Below are 25,200 nucleotides of genomic sequence, written 5' to 3' on the forward strand. Positions count from 1 at the left end.
GTCTCATGAGGCAGAGTGTTCCACCATGCCGGAGCCAGTGTTGAAAAGGCCCTGGCTCTGGCTAAAGCTAATCTAACTTCCTTAGAGCTCGGGACCACTAGGGTGTTGCTATTTATGGACCTTGAGGCTCTCTGTGGAGCATACCAGGAGAGGCGGTCCCGTAGGTACGAGGGTCCTAGGCCGTGAAGGGCTTTAAAGGTCAAAACCAGCACCTTAAATCTGACCCCGTATTCCACCGGGAGCCAGTGCAGCTGGAAAAGCACTGGGTGAATATGCTCCCATGGCAGAGACCCCGTGAGGAGCCTCGCTGCAGCATTCTGCACCCGCTGGAGTTTCTGGGACAGCTTCAAGGGCAGCCCTGCGCAGAGCGAATTACAGTAAAAACAAATTTCTGCCCACCTCCCATTCACTATAATGACGATTTTAACAATAGCTATAATTCCCACCCCATCCAGAAGTGGGTGGAATTTTCATGATTAATCGAAGGTTAATCCCAATTGTAGGGAGAAACATCCAGGGGTCCTTTGTGCAGCGAACCTTTCTTTAAAAAATAAGAAAGTGTGTTTTGCTTTCTGCAGGCTTAGATGCAATTTGCAGGCATGGTCACCCCTTCTGAAGGGATGAAGCCTGTCAGGTGTCAATGGTTCTTCCATATGGGCAAAGTTCAACATTTTGGGGTGGGTATAACAGGAATCATGGGGTGGAGGATAACATGGATCCCCAGGAAACAATGAGGTATATGTCAGCCTCCCGACTCAGATCTTGTTACCTCAAAGGTTGTTGATGGGAACAGGCTGCTGCAACCAGTTGTTGTTGTTTTGTTGTGATACTGCCTCTTCTCCCTGGGAGAGAGTCAGATCTCTCCTTCAACTTGCAAAGGGGAAGAGTAATGGTGGGGGCGGGGGGGAACCCCAGCATGGAACTGCAGAAATGTGCTTTAACAATATGTACAGGAATTGGAGTCTACTGAGAAAATAATTCACTGTGATTAAAGCCTAGACCTGCCTGTCACACTGAAAGAATCCACCCTGACAAGGCATATGCCTCTCCACCCTTTTTGCTCATGCTGTTTCCCTAGTCGGCTTAGTTTTGCTTCAGAAATACATGAATGAATAAATAAACAAATAGGGTAAAACAGCAATATTTTGGGGAAACTCGAATCTACAGAGTGACTTGGAAACTCCTGATCTTACCTGAGACACCTCATCAATAATACAATCTCTACTGTTATACCGTAAACCGCCCTGTGATCCTCAGATGAAAGGTGGTGTATACATTTAATAAATAAAACAAATAAAAAAACCGAATCTGACTCTGGAATGTAAAAGCCCCGCCCAAATGACACCATTTGCCTCGTAACTCAGGAAGTACTCAGAACTCCAGTGCATACCTATAATTAATGGTGCTAAAGTGCAACATGTAGATAGTAGGTGTAAAATGAGAGGCAAATCAGTCACTTTGGGGTGGGGACACAAAGCAATCAAGCTCATGATGAATAAGAGGGGGAAGTTTCAAGGACATGTAAAAGACCCTCCAAGTGTCCCCGTTTTTCAGGGACAGTCCCATATTAACAGAAGCTGTCCTAGTTTCTGATTTGATCCCGGAATGTCCCACTTTTCTTTAGGACGTCCCATTTTCATCAGAGAAATGTTGGAGGGTATGGAGTTATGCGACCACCAAGCCAAGGAGATAAGTAGCTCTACAACCTCTAGAACACATTGGAAGGCAGCCCTGTATAGGGAAGGTTCTTAATGTTTTATGTTTTATATATGTTGGAAGCCACCCAGAGTGGCTGGGGCAGTGCAGTCAGATGAGCAGCGTATAAATAACAACAACAACTGAATAGGATATCCCTATTTTCATCAGAGAAATGTTGAAGGGGATGATATCAGAGCTGTACATGGACAGCCTGTGCAAAGAGGCAAAGAGGTGGCATTTCATAGAAATAGGCTCTTGTCAATTAAAAGTTTGTCCAAGGGTTGCAAATGGGAGCACTCTGACATCTGGAAAAGTTACTGTGACAAAAAGGGAATGGAAAGAAGGATAGACATGCCCAGGTTATAACATGAATCGGCACAGCAAACATGAATTGTGCAGCTGAAACACCATCAAACATGGTGATTCAAGCTTCACTCACTGTGTGTGGGAGGTGGAAGTGTGCAGAATGAGATTTAGGGAATGAGTTTTCCTGCCGTATCCTCTTGTTGAGACAGGAAATGAGTAGTGTGAGTTTTAGATGAAACACGAGCAGGTGACTGCAATGTTCTCCTGACAGTTCTGTGGAGGCCATTTTATGATGAAAAAGGCTGATTCATTTGAACTTTGCTGGTAGATGCGAACCAGCACAAAACTACCCACAAAGGAAATAGCAATATAACATTTCTGTAATAGTGAAGTGTTCTTCCTCCACATAAATACAAAAAGTTTTCTGCAAATTGAGGACTTATCTGCACAGTCATTTCTGGATTACTCAAAGTGCTGCTGGATATAATGTGCAAAGCAGGTATTCTTTCTCCTGCAGCAATTTCATGATTGGCTGGCTATATTCCCCCACTTTCTCAAAATGTGTCACTAATGTGCCTGAAAACACATCTGTGAGAAAACTCTACTGGGTGGAGGAAATTTGAGAGCAGTACCTTGTCCAGAGGGACAAGAACAGCCTAGAATATGGGCAGGGAGATATTTCGAGACTTGGGGTTTTCTTTCTTATCTCGAGACTTCTGCTCTTCAACCTTAAAGGTGCAGAGGCCTGCACAATGATCATCACCGTCACCCTTAGAATTTTGAGTAATCGCATGGGAGAGAGCTTCCTCTGTGGTAGCCTTAAAACTGTGGAACTCCCTCCCTGCAGAACTGTGCCGAACATCATCATTATTCATCTGCATCTTTACTCTGGCCTTTGACAGCTGAAAAGTAAGTTTTGTGACATGCCACAAAGCTGTAAATTAACCTGCTGATTGTTGTGCATGGTTGATTGGTTTTGTTGTTGTAATCTGCGGCCAGACCTTATGGTGAAGGGTGTGTCAGAAATCCACTTCATCATCACCAACACACATAGCAAAACTACAGGCTTCAAGCCAGGGTACCTCCCATAGTGTCGACAGACAGTTCCCATCTTTAGCCAGAGTGTGAAATTTGTCCCTTGGCTAATAAAGCGATATGAGTACCGCAACCCCAGAGTCGGTCATGACTGGACCTAATGGTCAGGGGTCCCTTTACCTTTTGCCACCACATAGAGGGAGGGCAAGTTAGCAAGGAAATGAGTGAGCAAGGAAGGAGAAGGAGGGTGAAAAGGTGGAAGGGGAAGCCTCTGCCCCACTGCTGCCTTACAAGGCAGAGTCCTCATGGTCACTGTGTGAAGGGATGCCAGCAGTGAGGCAGTCCCTTGCTGCTTTCTGGGCACACAGTGAATAGGTTTTCTGCTCTACTACATAGACTATGAAAGCAGCATGCCTATTCACCCAAGCTGCCCTGTGAGAGGTGGTACCTGGAAGAAGAGGAAGAAAAGCCGCTGCCACTGCTGCCATACACAGTAGCTATGGCAACCCTGCCATGCAAAGCAGCAGCAGGAAGCAGTTTTTTCTTCATCCTTGGTGGCTCTTCTCTCAAGTGCTGCCAGAAGCAGCTGCCTCAGCTCACATCATTGGTTGGCTGGTTCTGAGAAGATGTATAATAAGGAGGACCACTTAACCTTCTGGGGGCATGGGGCAAATCTATCAAGTTTTATTCACTTTTAGTGGTTCTACCCAAATGTGTGGGGGATTTATTTCATTCCTAAAAGATACTGCAGGATATGAACTTTCTGAGGATCTTTTAGCAGCTTTGACTTAGCTACTTATGTGATTTATAGAGGAAGGTGAAGGAATGTGACTTGGAGTTTGTAGATACATTACGTGCAGCAAATATGAATGTTGCAATCAATTGGATAAAAATCCACAGATGACCAAAAGAAATCCATAAATGAAGCAAAGAAAAAAAAGGGTAAAAGCCACATTAGAAATGATTCATCCAAAATTATGCTCATTGCTGGTATGGCAAACATAATTAGCAACTAACCTTGGTGTTATGGTCATCACTATAATATTTATAGTCTTAGTTTATATGAAAATTCAGAGTCATATTTCAGAATATCATCCCAGTGCTCAATTGTTCCTTAAGTGGTCTATGGGCGTCAAGATTGGCCCTGTATATCTCCACTTTTCAAAACTCTTTCTATTGCCTGAATAAGGGCAGAATAAGGTCATGGTCTGTAGCAATGGAGCCATGGTGGTTCTTTCATGCATCTGATATTTAATGCACATGGGAACATACCAAGACATGTAAATGATAACCACATTTGTGAGCTCTATGCAAGGCCTTTGCTAATCAGGATTGTGCTAATAAGAGTCTAATCTGTGCAAACCAAAAAAAAAGAATCCGAACAATGTAATCTGACACATGAGCTAGAAACTACAAAGCTTGCAGCGGAATTGCAATAAATAGCTGTCATTGGTTTGCCACATGTAGGAGGCATTACAATAAGTGAAGAAGTCTGTGCATTCATAGTACAAGACAGCCAGAGGTTCATAAAGACATATTTATGACAGAAGAAAGTGGTACACTAGGCTAGCAATTGCTCTTTTTATACATCACTATTTCTCGCTCCACAATAAGCTTTCCTACCGCTTCCCCACCTCCCAGGCCCTAGGCAGTGTTTGATGCTTAGATGTCTCCTTCTGACTGCTTTGGCTTGTTTACACCATTCTGTATACTGTATAGCAGGCACTAAAGTGAATTCAGCTGGACTGCATGCTGAGCTGTTTCAAGGAGAATTCTGGGTATACTTACTTGTGACATTTTATTCAGAACTTAGCCTGAGGAGGGGAAGTAAAAATAATCACAAGGTGGGGACGGAATCTTCTGTGTTTCGGAGTTCAACATCCCAATGGAAGTAGAATGAATGTGCCATTTTATTTCTATAAAGGGACAACATGGAAGAACTTTATCATAAAATACTTTTCTAGAACTATGCAAAAATTTTGCAGGCAAACCATTTGGCAGAAGAGGAGTGGTTGGTGAACCTCAAAATGAGCTGCTTGAGATCATTTAAAACCATGTCTTCTTCCTACTAAATAATCTCAAGTCAACAAGTGATCACGTACCTAGTGTGGTGATGATGTGGCACTTCATTGCCATTGAGAGTTCACATCATTGAGTAGTGGCTTTTCATTGCCCTTGCTTTCTCTGAATGGAGTAGAGTGGAGAAGGAATGTGAACTCTTTATTTTAGAAGAATAAGCCTGCAAGTACTGTATCTAGCAACAAAACCACATCTGCCCTAATTTGAAAATTCCCTCCATGCACAATTGCTCTGATGTGCTCATGGAGGTGTCTGGCCTGATTGCTTTCTCCATTCATTTCTGTTAACATAGCTGATTTGTACACACTTCTGTTTGTGCATGCAGAATAACTCTCTCCCTCCCCCCCCCCATTGGAATTGTTGTGCAAGAGATCCCTGTGTGCAGCTGAGTTCAGATGGCTGTCTGGACTGAGGAGAAGGAAAGCTCAGCAAAACTTCAGGGGCAGACAACTTGAATGTTAGGGTAGATGGATAGGGAAATATATAGGTAGCCTCTGGTGTAAGCAAATCAGTTCATCGCCACTCATGAGTTTTATTTAGTACTGTCATGTCCATCTCATTGTCTGCAAAGGTGAAAATGGGAACAGCAGCAAGCAACCAACCAACCAAACAAACAAACAATTAGTACTATAGTTGGTTAATTTTTTTGTTTTATATTTTAAGTCACATTGGGCACTTGTTAAAAAGGTAAATGTTTTCATGTTAAACAAATTAACAACAGCAACATAAGAAAATCTTGTTTCCCTCTCTGAGCTTTAATAATAATAATAATAATAATAATAATAATAATAATTTATTATTTATACCTCGCCCATCTGGCTGGGCCTCCCGAGCCACTCTGGGGGCTTCCATAGAAACAAAAAATACACTAAAATATCACACGTTAAAAACTTCCCTGAACAGGGCTGCCTTAAGATGTCTTCTGAATGTCAGGTAGTTGTTTATCGCTTTGACATCTGCTGGAAGGGCATTCCAGAGGGCGGGTGCCACTACCAAGAAGGCCCTCTGCCTGGTTCCCTGTAGCTTTGCTTCTCGCAATGAGGGAACCGCCAGAAGGCCCTCGGCACTGGACCTCAGCGTCCGGGCTAAACGATGGGGGTGGAGACACTCCTTCAGGTATACTGGACCGAGGCCGTTTAGGGCTTTAAAGGTCAGCACCAACACTTTGAATTGTGCTTGGAAATGTACTGGGAGCCAATGTAGGTCTTTCAAGTCCGGTGTTATATGGTCTCGGCGGCCGCCCCCAGTCACCAGTCTAGCTGCCGCATTCTGGATTAGTTGTAGTTTCCGAGTCACCTTCAAAGGTAGCCCCACGTAGAGTGCATTGCAGTAGTCTAAGTGGGAGATAACCAGAGCATGCACCACTCTGGCGAGACTGTCTACAGGCAGGTAGGGTCTCAGCCTATGTACCAGATGGAGCTGGTAAACAGCTGCCCTGGACACAGATTTGACCTGTGCCTCCATGGACAGCTGTGAGACCAAAATGACTCCCAGGCTGCGCACCTGGTCCTTCAGGGGCACAGTTACCCCATTCAGGACCAGGGAATCCTCCACACCTGCCCGCCTCCTGTCCCCCAAAAACAGTACTTCTGTCTTGTCAGGATTCAACCTCAATCTGTTAGCTGCCATCCATCCTCCAACCGCTTCCAGACATTCACACAGGACCTTCACCACCTTCACTGGTTCTGATTTACAAGAGAGGTAGAGCTGGGTATCATCCGCATACTGATAAACACCCAGCCCAAACCTCCTGATGATCTCTCCCAGTGGCTGCATGTAAATGTTGAAAAGCATGGGGGAGAGGACAGAACCCTGAGGCACCCCACAAGTGAGAGCCCAGGGGTCTGAACACTCATCCCCCACCACCACTTTCTGAACACGGCCCAGGAGGAAGGAGCGGAACCACTGTATGACAGTGCCCCCAGCTCCCAGCCCCTCAAGACGGTCCAGAAGGATGTTATGGTCGATGGTGTCAAAAGCCGCTGAGAGATCCAGCAGAACTAGGAAACAGCTCTCACCTTTGTCCCTAGCCCACCGGAGATCATCAACCAGTGCGACCAAGGCAGTTTCAGTCCCGTGATGAGGCCTGAATCCCGACTGGAAGGGATCCAAATGGTCCGCTTTAAGAATAGGGCAGGCTACAATAAAATGTTCATTTAACAGGACCATGGCAAGAATGAGAGGAAACAGTGTAAAAAAGAAGAGAGGAATTTTGCAGAGCCACAAACCTCTCTAACACTTTGAGCATGAGTATATTAGACTTAATATTGATTTAGCGAGGAATCCAATGTCTTAAAAAAATCCATATTACTTTCTGCATAGAAGCTTTCTTAATATGACAAGACAGTAATTGAATAAATATGAGTTTCAAAATTGCAAGCACTAAAACACATTGATTTTTTTTTTAAAGAAATACCTCCAGGTCTAAAAAAAGGTTGAATGTGTCACATGATTCTTACCAAAGCAGAATTTTAGAAGTAACAGAGTCTCTACAAAAGAAATAATAAAAGTACAAGGGTATGCAGTAGCAACGATGAATGCAGCCACTCTGATTCACAGCCCTGTGTGTGCAAACTGGGAGGTCCTACTGAAGTATTTGACAGGCTATCGCTCTCCACAATGCTGGATGGGGCTGGTGAGAGTTGCAGCCAAAAGCCACTGGATGACAATGGTTTGGTGATGGCTGCCTTACTATGTGAGTGGCTCATTCATTAAGGATGGGGGAAGAAATTCAGTTCAGTTCACATGTACATAACTGACACTTCCTGAAACAATATATGGACCGAAACAAAGCCATCTTTCAAGATGTGCATGTCTCCAAATTTTGCAAAGCACTTCTCCAGCAAAGTGATGTGTAGAGAAATGCACATACGGGGCAAAGCATGCATAAAATCCACTTTTTAGTGCAAATAACATGCAAAAATGCATTATATTTGGGGTAATTATTTTGAAGTAATAAAAGTATATTAAAAAGGTAAAGGTAAAGGACCCCTGGACGGTTAAATCCAGTCAAAGGCAACTATGGGGTTGCGGTGGGCATTTGTTCACAGACAGCTTTCCGGGTCATTTGGCCAGCATGACTAAACCGCTTCTGGTGCAATGGGGCACTGTGATGGAAACCAGAGCACACAGAAACACTGTTTACCTTCCCACCGCAGTGGTACCTATTTATCTACTTGCATTGGCCTGCTTTTGAACTGCTAGGTTGGCAGGAGCTGGGACAGAGCAATGGGAGCTCACTCCATCGTGGGGATTCAAACTGCCAACCTTCTGATCAGCAAGCCCAAGAGGCTCAGTGGTTTAGACTACACCGCCACCAGAAGCTGTTTAGTAATGCTGGCCACATGACCCAGAAAGCTGTCTGTGGACAAACACCCGCTCCCTCGGCCTGAAAGCAAGATGAGCGTTGCAACCTCATAGTCACCTTTGACTAGACTTAACCGTCCAGGCGTCCTTTACCTTTACCTAAAAGTATATTAGGCAACATTGCATACCCAAATGTATGTGCTTAAGGAAAAAAAAACACACAAAAATCCTGTTGATGGCACTTTTTTAAACTTTTTTATGGCAAACTTATGTGGAAATGTGGAGAACTTTAGTTGACTAGAAAAATGAGAAATTGAGAGAAACTGAAATCGACAGGTCCACCCATCTCTGCTATTCATGTCAATGGATAGGGCCTATCTACATATATAAACTTACTTCAATATGGACCACTGGCTGCATTGCAGTGAATAAAGGTGTCTATGTAGACAGGGCCTTTATCAAGCGCTTGCACCCATAGCAAATGGTTGACTCGACTGGATAAGGTCTCATCTTTGTTACCCTCATATGTGTTTGTTTATATACCACTCAAGTAACAAACATTCTCTGGATGATTTACACCAAAACAAGGAAAATAAAGCCAAACCTAAAATTGTAATAAAACATAAGCATAGAATCTGAAATGGAATAAAACCTGTATCAGAATGTATACAGATTGAAAACCAAGAATGAGGAACAAGAACTGGGCAAAAGATCTTAAATGCACTAAGAATATGCTGATTGTGAAAATGAATTCAGCCTCCAAAAATAAAATTATGTATGTCAGTTTTGTATTTCACATGAAATATCATTGTACTGCAAGTTACTCTCAGTTATTGATACAATGACATCCCTTTAAAGGAAAAAAATATGTGTATGCGTGTGCTAGGTACATTAAATATTTATGGGAAGCTGAAAATTCTTCTTAAAAGTAAACTGATTGTTCAGGATAGAGAAATGATAAATAAACGGTCATATATGCATTCTTATCTGGCTTTCATGACTGGTACAGAAGCAGTCTTGTTTGGCCAGGTGGATGAAGCTGCTCTCATATGCAATCTACATCACCTGAAATAAACTAGGGGTGCACGAACTGACTGTGTTTGAGCTCATAATTTCCCTTGTTATTTACAGAAACTCACAGTATAAGCTTGGCTGAGCATTCACCATGTTTCCAGTAACTATTTTAGATTTTTTGTTGTTGCTGCTGCTGTTTTTAAAAGTACTTCCAGATTCCTACAAGTGCCATTAAGCGTGTTGTAATTAATGTTGCAAGTCCCACTGGGTGCTGTGGATCATGGTGATGTGCTGTCACTATCCTGGGAAATTTTAAGTATTCAATATATTTTATGTACATTTTGCATATTTTACATTCAGTTCCACCTTGAAGTATGTAAAATACATTAAATGTGTAAAAATTCCCCCATAGAGTGATGGCACGTAATCAAGAAGTGCTGTCGATATCAGGAATTGCTCCGCATTAATTTCAACATACACAGTAACAGGGAACTTTACGTACAGAGATAGATGGATCTGTCACTGTCCATTCTCCCAGTTTCTCATTTTCCCAAACCTGAATTCAGTTCTCCGCATTTCTGCAGAAATTTGTGGGTTTTTATAATTATAAAAATTAATCATAATGTAAATGTAAATTTGAATGTGAAATATACATTTGGTGCATATATTACCATGGTATATGAATTTTTGTCCACTCGGCTGGAGCACTGCACTGCACAATTCAGAGAATGGCACTATCTCTCAACCTGAGCCCTGATTCCATCTATAACCTATAGATAACAATAGCATTACCCTACCTTGCAGGGTAATCTAAGTAATGGCTGTTGAACCTCTTGGAGTCCTTGGGAAAAGCACCATATATCATTGCTGGTGCAGCACTGTGAAGGAACAATCTGCTCACCCAAGAAGAACCATAGAAACACTTCCCTTTATTCTGTGCTCATGAATTGCTGGTCAGATCTTTGTCTCCCGCAATTTTCCTTGCAGAAAAACTTCCCTCTGGCTTCTACTGCTCATTTGAAGATGAAGACTGTGGCTGGACTCAAAGTTCATCAACTTCCCAAGAGGCCCATCTGTGGCATATTGGAAATCCACAACATAGCCATTTTTGTTTGAAAGGTATGTCGGAGTTGTACCAAACTACAGGGGGAAGGGGATAGACCTAATTTAATTGTCTTAGGCCAGTGGTTCCTAATCAGTGGTCCACGGACCACAGGAGGTCCACATAACCCACCTGTGGCACCATTCACAAAACAAAAACTTCTATAGAGACAGTGCTTTTTTTCAGACAGAACTCACCGGAACCAAGTTGTGGCACCTCTCAGGTGGGTGCTATTGCCATTATAAGAGAGCAAGGGTGAGTCCATGGTGAGTTCTGGCACCTCTTTTTCTAGAAAAATAGCACTGCATAGAGATATAAAGTCAGGGGTCCATGGCTTGGCTTTTGAAAAACTGGGGGTCCGCAGTTCTTAGCTAATTGGGAACCACTGTCTTAGGTCATTGAAAAGAGAATAAAATTTCCAAGGTTTCTTTATTTCCAATACCCTGCCATTAGGGAGAGTGAGGTGGCTTTCTGACATGGCAGATGTTGACGGCAGGAAGTGGTGGCAAGGCACTAGCCCCATCACCAGGATTGAAGTAAGACTGAATTGCCCGTCCAGTCAGCTCCAGCAGATGGAATGCAGGAGAACGAGAGGCATCTTGTCTTTCACCTCAGGCAGCAAAATGTGTCAGGCTGGCCCTGAGCAATTCACAGCGCCAAGATTTCCCTTCTTTTGGAGTTCTCTTCATGTTGCCGTGATGATGGTAGAAGTGACCTTCAGCCTCAAGCTTCAGTGAAATATTACTTTTGCATATTTCATAACGGCAGAGGTTCACTCAAAATCAAATTTTTAAAAAAGTTGGATGCATTTTGATTCGGAGCAAGTGAAGAAAACAAATCCCAAGTCAGGGATAAACATTGTTTGTGAGAGAAGCTGGCAGGGCGCTTGCGTATAATTCTGAAGGTGAGGCTCTGGGGTATATGAAACTGCATTACCACATCCAAAGAATACTGAAAAATGACTTCAGCAGTGTTATCCCTCTATAATAAGGGTCTACCTGACATTTGCATGTCTGTGTGTGCACACCCACCCACAACCAAATAGTCTGTTCTGCTGCACAAATGTTCCATCAAAGTAGTAACAAATTTACCTCTCCTTCTTCTCTCCCCTCCTTTTGCCCCCTCCCAGAATGTGCACTTTTGCTTAACACCAGTGAGATGCCAGCTGCAGAAACAGTTGTGGTGACTAGTGCTGTTTTTCCAGCTCCCATGAAAAACTCACCCTGTGAGGTAAGTATACTTGCTTAGCTGCAAACTGGAAAAGTGTGCAAGGTGCTTAGATTGTCAAAAAAGATGTATGTCTGGCTATTATGAGGCCCTTCACATCACCCTTTTATTTGAATGACATGAGCTACAAATACTAATGGCTCGGGCAGTGTCGGGTATTCCATTCCAGTTATTTGTTGTTTACCGTCTTATTTCCTCCCAAACATTGCATACAACAACACACATATGTGCAGACACCCACACACCCACACCTGCACACAGAATGATAATAATGAAAGTAAGTATTTTTCCCCTTTTATCTTCCAAAATGTGAGGGCGATCTGGCTGCGACATCTGTCACTCCATTGATCGCCAGGGTTGATTCGGCTGATCTGGCTGGCTAGGCGGGTGTCTCCTTCCTCCATCACCGCTCCATGTGCGTCCCTCCCGAAGCTGCGCGCTCGGTGGAAGAGGATGACCATCCCAGATAGAAGGAGTGTACTGTTCTTTGGTCAAGGGTATACGATAGCTGCGCTCCTCCAAACAAGTCGGGTATTCCATTCCAAGGGCTGCTGCTTTCGGTGGTGTAGAGCATCTCTGTACTTTAAGTAGCAAAGACAATCGTTACTACATGTTCACCAATGTTTCTGTTTACTGTGGACAGCATGGTGAATTCCTTTGTGAATGTGTACGTGCAAGGAACCAAGTGAAATACACAGCAATTGTGTTTATCAAGCAAAGAGTGGAGGACCCATTATCTCCACTCTTCTCTCACCTTTAGAAACTGATCTTTGGGACCCTGAGTTTGAAACCAGCTGTGAGAAATAGCGCCTCCACTGGTGAACTGGAGTTATTGACTAAAGAAAAAGAAGACTCACAAAAAGCGCCATTCAAAACTGGGTTTGAAGTGGGAGAGTCCTGTGTAAGAAACTTGGTGAAAGAATTGGGTTCAGTTCACATTTAAATGCAGATCTACCTAATCACACTTCCCCAAATAATACATGAACTGAAGCGCAACTTCAAAATTTGCAGTTTTCTGAAATCTGAAATGTTTTCCAGCTAAGTAATGTTGACAAAAATGTTTGTACTAGGATAAAATATGCATAAAAAAGCATATATTAGTAAAAAAAAACCCCACAAATAATGCATTATATTAGGAAAATAGCTTGCAAAAATATGTATATTGGGCAAAATTCACATTCAAATGCTAATTAATTTTCATAAAGTTTTTTTATTAAAAAAGACACACAGATGAATATGGAAATGTAAAGAACTGAACTTAAGGCTAGAAAAAGTGAAAAATAAAGAGAAACCAAATTGACACATTCACTCATCCCTAGACCAATGGGAAAGAATGATAGATCAATGTGTGCCAGACTTAAAGCTCCCCTTAAGATTTCTTTTTTAATTTGTACAGGGACAGGAGCATCGTAGGTTAGGGGACAGCCAGAACTGCCCATTCCTTTGAATGACTATTGTACTTCTGTGAATGATAAATTCACTCAAGTAAGGAGGGAATGAAAACTGTCATGTTTGGCCTTTAGAAGTAATTAACATCGCTGATGTAAATCACTGGTGCTCTTTAGCAGCGGCAGGAAAATTACATACCCAAGAGGCGTATAAAATTAAAATTGGAAACCGCTTTGCCACTAGTGCTGCAGAGTGCGTTGGAATAATTACAGCAGAATTGTGCAAATAGGAACTGCTAGGTCATACAAAAGCATCCTGGATAAGTACCCAAAGAGTTCAGATTCATTGCATCCATATATCTGAAGTTTGATTTTTCTATACTTTATTAGTAATGCTAACATTTTCTACATTTTCAAAAAGGAATTGGCGCTCAGTGAATTCTTGTAGATGCCCATTTAGAGCCACAGTTCTGAGAGACTTAAATCTCAGTGCAAACTCTGTAAAGCAGCCTTTGCCATCCTGGTGCCCTCCAGATGCTTTAGACTCCAAATCCCCCAGCCGCATCCAGTGCTGATGTGAACTGTAGTCAAAAAAACATCTGGAGCACCCCAGGTTGGTGAAGGTTGTGGTGAAGGAAGATTGTTGAGGACCAATAACTATGTGTTGGGAGTGAAATCCATGTAAAACAATGTTGCAACAGGCAAGCAAAGGCACCTGTATCTTTGTCCCCTCCCTTTTCCCACTCCTGGAAAACATTTAAGAAGAGACTCTCTAATAAGAAGAATAGGGTTTGTTTGGGGGTGGGGTTGACCTGGTTTGCAGAGTTTCTTCTCTTGCTCTTTTAGGTTCATAATTGCAAAACACGGGCATACACACAGCATGAATGGCCACAGTAATTGTTGTCAGGATCAAGTGTTTGTGCAACATTCGCCAGAGATATGAATGGAAACAAGTATTTATGGAAGGGTGGCAAATCCAGTTCTTGCAGTGTAACTCAACATAAGATGAACTTGCTCAATAGACTAGCTTGATGGTGTGCCCACTGTCCTCAGTTATTCCAGCTGAGGTGAGAAAGCTCAGTGATACTGCATTTGCTTTGCATGCAATAAGTTCCAGTTTTGGTCTCTGGTGTCTCTTGGTAGCTGTGGGAGAGATTCCTGTCTGAAACCCTGGAGAGTCATTGGCTGTTAGTGCAGACAATGCTGAGCTAGATGGACCAATGGTCTGACCACAGCAGCTTCCTGTGTTTCTAGGTGAACCCTCCTTCCCTCAGCTGTCACCTTGGGGTTAACATCTTGCTATGAGAGCAAAGAGAATACATAGGGAACTATTCAGCTAATCCTTGTGCACAGGGAAAGACTTCTGCTGGTGCAGTAGGACTCTTCCCCCCCCCAGCCTCATAAAAAGGTAAAGGGACCCCTGACCATTAGGTCCAGTCATGGCCGACTCTGAGGTTGTGGCGCTCATCTCACTTTATTGGCAGAGGAAGCTGGCGTACAGCTTCCAGGTCATGTGGCCAGCATGACTAAGCCGCTTCTGGCGAACCAGAGCAGCGCATGGAAATGCTGTTTAACTTCCCACTGGAGTGGTACCTATTTATCTACTTGCACTTTGACGTGCTTTCGACTGCTAGGTTGGCAGGAGCAGGGACCAAGCAATGGGAGCTCAGCCCATCATGGGGATTCGAACCGCCAACCTTCTGATCTTCAAGTCCCAGGCTCTGTGGTTTAACCCACAGTGCCACCCATGTCCCTCCATGCCTCATACCCTCCCCCTGGAGGAATCTCTATAACTAGAGAAGTTAATGGAAGAAAACAGGATGAAAAGAACGGAGTAGTCATAATGGAAAAGGGCAAAATGAGCATGAGCCAGGGGTTCTTAACCTTTTTTGGCCTTGGCCTTTGAAAATCAAATCGGTAGCACAAAATGCCCATTTCACAGAAGGCAAATTTATGATGCTCGGGCCACCATTCCCCAAACAGGCAACACACCTACACCTTCTCATTCCAAAATAAATAAAGCACAGAGAGGAGTGAAACTTTTCCCTCCCCTCCTTCAAAACTTCCCATGATACACAAGACCTTTTTCCTGAGACTTGCTTACTTTCAGTATTGGAGCCAGGCTGGGGGAAAATACCTTAAAGCAGGAACATATAGCAGGGGAGGAAGCAGGTTTTGTTCCCATCCTCTGCACATTCCACTTCATGTTGAAAAAGGTAACCCTTTCCCCGCACTTTATCCAAACTAGTAACCCTGTGTTTAATGCATGCCCACACTGTCTGGATCATCCCTTGGCTCCCCTTTTCTCTGACAACATCCCTCTGCTATAGTGATTTTTCTTCCTGAGCTTAGGTTAGGAGACTTTTATGTTGTATTATTTGATTGCATTTATTCCTAGTGGACATCTTTCTTCAGACAATTAGACACTTGCTACCTCAATTTCGATTGACATATTGACACACTCTTATTCAATTTCCTCGCCTACCATTGCTTCTTCCTTTACAAGAGTCTCTCCTTTCCTTCCTTCATGCCTGCAGCACATGCAAGATGTAAATATTTTAAAACTCCCATTTTGTCACAGACCAGCAAGTGTGAATATTTCTCATAATCTGCCTGCTGTCAGAAGCCGGGTGAATAATTTCCCAAGGTGTGTTCGTCCCCCCCTCCCCCGTCCATAAACAGGGTGAATAATTAAACTTGCATTTGAAAGTGCATTGGGGAGGGGAAGAGAAAGTTGCAATCTATTACTGCCCCACCTCTGTCACTCCCGGTGACACTTAAAAGTCGCCCATGCAGATCCAGCATTGCAGCTGTTGGTAATAAAGACTCAACAGATTTTGGCAATGGTTCTTGCTTCTTCCTTTTCATACTGTGCAGAAGCCTCGGCTCTGAACAAGCCCTGGCTTGAGGCTTCGAAGACTATTTTACTGGAGCAATCAATCTATGTGACCAGAATAATTCAACATCATTCCAAGCCTATTGCAAGGAGAGGAGCAAGTCCTTGCCCCCTAATTATCCCGGAGGATAGGAGCAAGTGATCATCCTCATAATGGAGCTATAGCTGGAAAATATGATGGTGAAATTAAAATTCTGCTTTCCCATATTTATTTCCTCTCCAGCATTTCCCAGTCGGACTGGCTTGGATTTACGTGTTAAAATTCCTCTCCTCCCCTCGACCTCTTTTAGCTTTGACAGCTCAAATGGGCATTTCACAATCAGGCCAGCAATTGGAATTTTACAGTAGATTTCAGAAAGATGTTGTTGAACTGAACTCAGTGTCTCAGTGAAGTTTTCACCTTGGAGCCCTGTCTCACCAAGTCTCCCACATAAACCCCTTCACTTTTCCTGTAAGGATATGAGTGGGGGAAACTTCAGATCCTGGTCCTGTGTATGTAGGAGCCCTCTATGCCCCCTAACCCTCAATGACTTCCAGGGATGTGGGTTCTTGTATATGCCTAAGTGTGTATGGTGAGTCCAACACTCTTTCAAACAGGAGCTACCACAGCTGGGCTCCCATGTCATTACCTCAGCAGATAAAGTTTGCTTCGTGTTCAGAATGTAGCTAACCAATATATATGAGATTGGGAAAGTAGCTTTGCCCCAAAACACCATGGACTTATCCACCATGGAGCAAAACGTAGACCCCATCCTAGTGCTGCCGTGAACTCTCCCCCCCCCCATTACATTTTTTAAAATCCTTGCCATTTCAGACTTTCCAAGGATTGAAGAACCTCACACTTAAAGGGAGAAGAGTCCAAGACGACACTAAGATGAGGAGGGCATCTTGTGGATGGCCAACATTGATGGGGAGACAGGCTGGTGCAAATCCAGATTTTGCTCTAGTGTGGACAATGCTTATGTCTACTGATACGCTAGTATGGGGTTTTGAGAAATGATGTTCCCACCTGTACCATGAGAAACACAGGAAGCTGTTTGTCCATCTAACCTGGTTTTGCATACTTTGACTTGCAGCAGTGTTCCAAGTTCTCAGGCAGAAGCGTTTCCCATCACCTGTTCATTAGAGGGAAAAAAACCTAGGCATGCCAAGGTTTGAACCTGGGACCTTCTGCATGCAAATCATGTGTCCTAACTACCTGGAAGTACCTATGTTGTAGGCAACATGGTGATGCTTTTTGTTGTGGGACATTATTGCAGTTTAGATCTTATAGGCAAAAGGACAAGTGCCACAGTCCACACTATACTCTTGGCTTTTGATAACTGTACCAGTCCTTTAACCTTATATGTATGCCCCCCCCCTAGTTAGCAGGCAGTATAGAAGCCCTATCTGATACCTTGGACTTGTGATCCACTTGCCCAAAATGTTGGCCACTCCTGCCCTATGCAGATTCATGTCTTTTCATTGGAAAGACCAGAAGGGATTAGATTTCCATTATTCACTTTGCTCCTATGACCAGAAGCAGGGTGTTAAAATACTGCTCTCATAGCGCTGCTCATCCTTTCTGAAAATAAAATGTTCAGAGACTTCCCTAACTCAAAAGGAGCCCCAACCCAATTTGTGCAGAGGTGTGAATATTTCAGATAAGCACTTCCCTGCATGTCAAACCTTCATATTTTATATATGCCTCTTTTAAAGAGTCTCCCTCTACTCCAGCAGGCAAAAGTTGTTTCCATTGCAAGTGATAGTAAACTACATGCCCCTAATGATGTATCCATCTATCCACCTATAAAACATGTTTTGACCTTGTAGAGATGTCACAAGTCACAGGAGGATTAGACCCATCTAAATCTTTGCTAGATCAGTGTTGAAATATATTCTTCTGCAGCTGCTATCTCCCCTTCCATGCAGCTACTGTATGATTAAGTTTCCTCTGAGTTTTCTGAATATGGAGCTTCCGTTTGCCAAATCAGGGCATTCACATTAGAGGACAAAATTTCAAACTTCTCTACTCACAAATCTCTTCTTCAATCTGCCTGCCTGAGCCATGCAATAGATAATGGAGAAGTCAGAAGCCTCCAGCATGATAAAACTTTAATTACTAAGCAGCTGTCATAGGCGACCTTCCTGCTTAGGTTGCCACCTCTACTAGAGTAGGAAGAATAAGGCCATTGCTCTTTTGCATATGTTAAGTACACAGGAGTGCAGGCTTTAGATTATGCATAGCCTAACATCAGCAAGAAATTGTGTCAGACCAGGTAGCAGAAATCTGACAGAAAGGTTTCAAATGGTCCAGGTGGCGACTCTAATCTTGTAAACAGCCTGAACCACTTTTGTTGCTGAATTTCCTTTACACTAGGATTAATTATGCCAGCGATATCTGATGGATGAAAATATAATGTATCCATCCAAGGTTACTCATATTTTACTCTTCAGAGCTCCAGTGTTATAAAAGCAGAGTTCTGGCTCTTACGGAGCTTGTTCTCATTCAAGCAAATATAAATGGACTCAAACTTCATCCCAAGGATATGGAAGGTCCAGTGATAGCTTATGTCTTATGTGATAGCATTTCTTCCATGTGAAAGATGCCAGCAATTTGCATGCTTGTCTTGAGTAATTATTACCGCATGCCCTGGAAATGAACTCTGACTCATTCTATGCAATTTCAAAGGAACCGATAGGATCAAGAACCCATCTGATCTTGTAGTTTAGAGTGATGTTTAGGAGCATCTCATGCCCAGGGAGATAATCACAGTTCAACACAGGCATCGTTGCTGCTCTAGTTATGCCTGAGTGCAATTTATTTTAACCCCTGGACTAAACCAACAAGAAAGTTCTCCTAATTCACTGTACAGCTTTCTGTTTAGTGAATCAGTAAGGCTTTCAAAGCACTGATGAGACAATGTCAAGCCAGGATGGTTGATTACATTCTTTAATGGTGTTTCTGGCTTCTGAATAACCTACTGGAAATGTATATCAAGGGAGTGGTTGGGAGGGGAGGGGGAACCCAGAAACAATAACAATGAGATCCTAGAGTCATATCTTTTTAAACATGCCCAGAGTCTGCTTTAGGCTCCATTGCACACAGAGAGTGCCATCTGCCATCATCTGCAAAATGAACGCCAGTCTCATTGGAGCGTCATGGCTTGGGGCATCCAGATCATTGCCTGCTCTTGTTCACTTCAGCAGGTGTTAAAGGCCTTGGAATGTCCTACTGCAGAGCTTAGGAACTGTGGAAATGAAAGCCAAAGGCATCCATTCAGGCAGCATGCCAGCTAATTCAATGTGAGCCAGTTCATTACAGCCTGTGTATTTACTCTTTGCAGATATGCTGAGCCCCCATGTATGATGCCAATAACTCCTTTCATCCAAGCAGCTGACGTGTGTGCAAACTGCAGCATCCATTCCAATTTACCAAATGCTTTCAGTCTAATATGTTTGATAACAAGCTTTGAGAGGCAGGCTTATGGCACAGCTTCAGGATATACAGGCAGGTTCAGGATATACAGGCATCTCTGTTGGCTAATGTTGGCTCCTGGGTGACTAAGGACAAGGTTGTGAGGACTCCCACCCCATGCAGCAGCCTGGGCTCTGACTCAAATAAAGAAGGGATAACCAAATTTGTGGAAGCAGCAGCACTAGAGGCAAAGGAGGTGGAAATCAATCCAAGTGCCAGCATTGTGACTGGGCCAGAATGCAGGCCCATCAGATTGGGTGAACCCTTCTGAATCATAACCTCTGAGATCCACGTCCACCAGAAGTTTATACTCTTCCCCGTCAATTCAGGCAACAGTCCTGGAGGGAATTGTCCAAGAGGAGGAGGAGGACTAGCCTCCAAGCCAAAGTCCTGCATATTTAAGACCTCCTAGGGTTGCACCAGGGAAGAATAATTTGGCCCTGGATGAGACCAAAAGGCTTCAGACCTTTCTTAAATCTTGAAGCAAGTTATTCCCCGGACCTTCTCATAGCACTACCTTGCTTCACCACACCCCATGGGGCTCTGGTCGAGATCAGGATGGGGCCCAGATAGACAGAAGGAATAGGTCTCCTAGTTGTTCAGATGACTGAGCAAGACTGACAAAGAAGGTTTTGTAGGGATTAAGGAGTTGGCTCCTGACCCAATTCTGGCCTATCAGTTTAAGGAGTTTAACCTCCCTGGGGTTGCTAGATTAATTTTGGTTAATTTCATTGTACACAGGTTGTACATTGACAATAAAGGTATTATTATTATTATTATTAGATCTGGCACTTTGGTAAATACTTGATGGTGGGAGGGGGGATTACTTCATTTGGTTGTGCAAATTGACCTACCCTAGCAATACATTCTACATTCTTCCTGTTGACAGCAAATACACACAGAGAGAGTAAAATACTCATTTGGTTGTGTGCAGCGTGAACAAAAGGCAATTGGCATCATTTGCCTTCGGTACTATCAGCCAGCATAATTTGAGAGGCCACCTACATTGCGCTCAGTTGGCAGGAGTCGGTCAGCTCTCTGCTTTCTGAATTAAAAGAAACAAAAATAAACAAATCTGAGACCCTGACTCTCTTCATGCCGCTTGTACCCCTTCAGCCCAAGTTACACTTTCAGAAGCTGTGGTTTTAAAAGCATTGATGTGGATGGTCCAAGTTGATTTGATTTTTTACCATGATTGATTGTAGGAAGATGGGAAATCAATCAAGGTATTCAGGGTAGATTTAAGTGACATATTTATAGTACTCAAATGTAAGATGAATTGGGGTCGAACTACTCTTTGTGCACTAATGCACAGGAGCACAAGGTGCATCAGCATTCATTGCTCAATCCAAAGGTTGGGCAATGTTCTGCTCCAAAAAATAGCATCCCAAAGCAGCTTTTCAGCTATCCAGGTGTGGTTATATGTTTCTGTGTAATATACAATTAGGTTCATTGTTCTTCTTGAGATCTTACCATGAGTCCTGCCAAACCATAACATATCAATTCTCATGTTGCTGATGGCAGTGGTATCATGTGTCTGAATGGTGAGAGACAGCCTAGGAGTCGGGGAAAGTTGCTGTACTATGTCATGCCACAATGGTCAGGAAGGTCACATGTTTCCTTGTGCTTTTAAAAAGCTTTCAACATTTGTCCTTTTTTATAACATCTGAAAGTGCATGGGAAGGTGGGAGTGGAATCGCAACAGTCAGCTCCTCCCATAACCAGCCAAGATTGAATAGAATAAGTGTAAATACCTCCATGCATAGCTTTACATGTTATAATGAACATGTGGGTCAGGGAAGGAGCCTGCTGTTGCAATTCCATTCCCACATTTTCCATGCATAGTTATAGGGTTTCTGTAACGTCTGAAATGGACTTAATATCAAAAGCTATACTGTCAAATTAGAGAGGTGCCCTTTTCTTGGTCTATGCATTCACATGGCCTTACTATTATACCAGAAAAGAACAAATTCCTCACCAGAGACTTCTGAGGGAAAGTAGCAGCAGTACTTTTTGTGTATGATGGTCGTCAACAGTATGGAGTACCAGCACCATTTTTGTTGCTGGCCTTGGCAGCCATTTTGTATTGCCCATGGCAGCCATTTTGTGCTGGCATCCATTGTTCTTTTATGAAGATACCAGCACCTTATTTTTACATGCACACCACACACAAAAATGCCAAGTAGAAGTCAGTGGGTAGCAGGACTGATCCTGTACATAATGCAGACTTCACCAACCTGATGTCCTTCAGATGTTTTAGATTACAGTGTTTATCAACCCCAGCCAGCACAGCTGTGGTAGCTGGAGCTGAGGTTGACCCAAAATATCTGGTAAAAGCTTCTCTAAGAGATAGTAATTGCATATGAAACAATTCAAAATAGAGATTAAAAAACAACACAACTACTGCTTTGATAAAAGGCTCAGTTCTCTTATTATCCATTTGATGCCAAAAAGTCTATTATTTATTGTAGCCTCAGTAAGTTACTCCTTTTAGTATTCTCAAGTTGTATTTAGTTTGAAGTTGCTTAAATCTGTGTGCTCACCCACACCTCATTTGCTGTTTCTTATTAGCAGAGACTTTGCTTCTTTTTAAGCTGTACACTTCAGTGTTCATAATGCAGAGGTGTTGAGACTGGCCCAAACTGTAAAGGATTACATTTTGCACCTGACAATGAGAGCCAGCAAGTTCTAAAATGAGAAAACACCAGGAAATAATTTTCTATGCAGGAATAAAGGGTCACAGAGGGACTTGGTTATACTAAACCCAAGTGAAATCCTTGGGACCACTTTGGGGTATGGTACTTTAATTAATAAAAATCCAAATACCACCGGATCATAATTGGAAAGTCTATAATAACCTGCAGAGAGGAGTGGAAAAAACCTAATTTTTGAAAGGAATATCAAGGGGGATGATGGTGTAATTGCTGGCAACACCCTCTTATTGCAGACTTTCCGCTCATCTCCACTGCTTGCCTGAATATAAAAGAGTTCATTACTGAAAAGGCTGTCAATTTTAACTTGTATCTATTAGGCCATGTCTAAAGGGAGAGAGGGATTCTTGCTCTTTTGGATAACACAGGCATTAACATTCTCCCATTTTATAGGAGGATGTGCATTTAAGGGGGAACTGAGTGGACAACTCTGGCAAAGTATTTAATGGGGAATAAGAACTGCTAAATATTCAATACCTGGCTTTTTGGCAATGCATGTGATCACAGGAAGAAAAGGGGGAGGGAATCTCAACAGCTAAAACATGTAGTGGGAACTGAAAGTTGGGACTGAGGACAAGAAAAATACCAGTAGTAGAAACTAGTTTCAGCCATGAAAATAAGCATAATTGATAGGATTTCTCAGTGCACCCAGCCCTCTAGGCAAAAATAAATTAATAAAAGTGACAAATTGGTTCTATAAGCCCTCAGAACTGTAAATTATAGATAACCTGGACTTGCCACCAACTAACATTCTGGACAAGTGCAGAGAATATTTTTCATTCTGAGGACTGGATCCAGAACTGGCCCACTTTCCAAGGACCTTTTTAGATTGGTGGGTGGGGCGAACCACCTGTCCATCACTTGGTGGCATTATGATGTCAGTTGATCATTATCTTCTTTTTAAAAAAGAAAAACAAAATATTTTATTGCTTTTCCACAATAAAAGAGTGTCACTGTTAGCGCTGATCAATTTATTGGTGGCTGTCAGTGAACTCTTGCTCTGTCCATTTGCAGATACAGTTTGGATTCAAACCGTGCCTGCAAATGGATATATTTTTTCCAACACAGAGCAACAAAGCAGCATTCAAAGCTGGTCCGCAGAAGGAAAATGTCCATTTGCAAGCATAGTTTGAACCTAAACCATACTTGAAGGTGGGCAGCTTCAGAGAGGTGTGTTGTCATCACCAATCATCTTCAAATATCTCAAGGGCTGTCACATGGAAGATGGAACAAACTTGCTTTCTCCAGCTCTGGAGGGTAGGACTCGAACCAATGGAATCAAGTTACAAGAAAGGAGATTCCAACTAAACATCAGGAAGAACTTCATGACAGTAAGAACTATTCAACAGTGGAACAGTCTCCTTTAGGCAGAGCTGCAGCTGGGAGGGGGACCTAGCTGGGTTTTTTGCCCCGGGTGAGGCCTCCAGAGGGGCACCACTGAGGCTCCCAGCCTGTGTGTGCGAATGCACTTGGGGGTCTCATTTCACCCCTGCTTTGGGAGGTTGTGGACTCTCCTTCCTTGGAGGTTTTTAAGCAGAGGTTGGGTGGCCACCTGTCATGTATGATCTCATTGAGATTCCTGCATTGCAGGAAGTTGGATTAGATTACCCTTGCAGTCCCTTAAAACTCTACAACTCTATGGTTCTATGATAGGTGCTGTCAGCAAGCCCTGCTTCCCAAGAAATAGTTGGGAGTGTGCTTTAGGCACCCATTTGTTCTTTTGCAGCTGCATCTTTACCTAACTGAAGTCACACCTGATGTTAGGTGTGGGGCTGGTGGGCATTTGGAAAAACTGTGCTGCTAATTAGGCCTGTGGGCCAGAGCTTTCCCACCGCTACTCTAAAAGTTCAGTAATGTCTCCCATGCTGCCCAACACCACGAAAACACTGGGAAAGGTTGCCAGGGGATAGGAAGTTTAGTGGCATCGGTATGCTGATGAAACCCAGCTCTGTTTTTCCTTTTCATCAAATCCAGCTGAAGCACTGCTGTGCTTCAATGCTCACCTGCAATCAGTGGTGAACTGGATGAAGAGGAATAAAGTTAAGATCAATCCAGATAAAATGAAACTGATTGTAGAGGGGAATAAACTGAATTGGCTGCCTAGGGATATGCCTGTTCTGAACTGAGTCACACTCTCCTGTAAGGACCAGTTTTGCAGGCTGGGGATCCTTGGAGTCCCAGGTGGCAGGTGGCACCCAGAGTGCCTGTAATCAAGTTTGGCTAACATGCTGGTTTTGCCTGCTGCTAGAGGATAGAGGCTAAGGCACTGTCATTCATGCTTGGGCTTCTTTTGTATCAGTCTATTATGGCACACTCTGTGTGGGGCCCATTTGGAAGACAGTTTGGAAACTTCAACTAATATAGAACATGGTAGGCCGCCTGTTTACAGGTGCAGATTGGTATTCATATTTATCACCTGTTTTGAAGAACATAATACAAAGAGGTTCATGCTGGATGAGACCAAATACCCATCTTGCACAGGCTGCAAATTTGTTTCTGGGAGAGGTAAAAGCAGTAGCATAGCTAGCCTGGGGGAGGGGGAAGCACAGGGGTCTGTACTGTGGCAAAGTGGGTGCTGCGTAAAAGTGTTCATTCCTACCTTTAAAACTCTAAATGGATTATCTTAGACAGTGCTTTTTTTCCTTTAAAAAGTGTTTAGGGGTATTCTCATTTTAATTCAAGAAAATCACCATTTTATAGTTCAAATCGGGGGGGGGGGGGGGTTACAGTAAATATAAAGAAACTGACCAATCACCATGCTGGGTTCCAACTCCTACTTCACACGTTAAACGCTCGCTTCCGCCTGAGACTCAGGAAACACCAAGGCAGGAAATGAGGCCGCAATGGAACTGATCATTCACCATGCTAGAGACGAAACTATTTTTTTTTTTAAAAAAGTTTCTTCTCCCATTAGATTCACAAAATGTTTAGGAGTATGCATACCCCTGTGCCCCCCCACCCGAAAAAAGCACTCATCTTAG

The 25,200-nt window shown here is 43.1% G+C and overlaps 1 protein-coding gene across 1 annotated transcript in view; it reads left to right on the top strand.

The window, feature by feature from the left end:
• The window catches only part of ALK (ALK receptor tyrosine kinase), a 587,955-nt gene that overhangs the window by 439,056 nt on the left and 123,699 nt on the right, over positions 1-25,200 (top strand). The window contains exons 7-8 of the mRNA XM_081903661.1: positions 10,426-10,557; positions 11,670-11,770. Coding sequence (XP_081759787.1) covers positions 10,426-10,557; positions 11,670-11,770 — 233 coding nt within the window. The remainder of the gene's footprint in view (positions 1-10,425; positions 10,558-11,669; positions 11,771-25,200) is intronic.

Source organism: Podarcis melisellensis, assembly GCF_964234715.1.
Source record: "Podarcis melisellensis genome assembly, chromosome: 3".
Lineage (NCBI taxonomy): Eukaryota > Metazoa > Chordata > Lepidosauria > Squamata > Lacertidae > Podarcis > Podarcis melisellensis.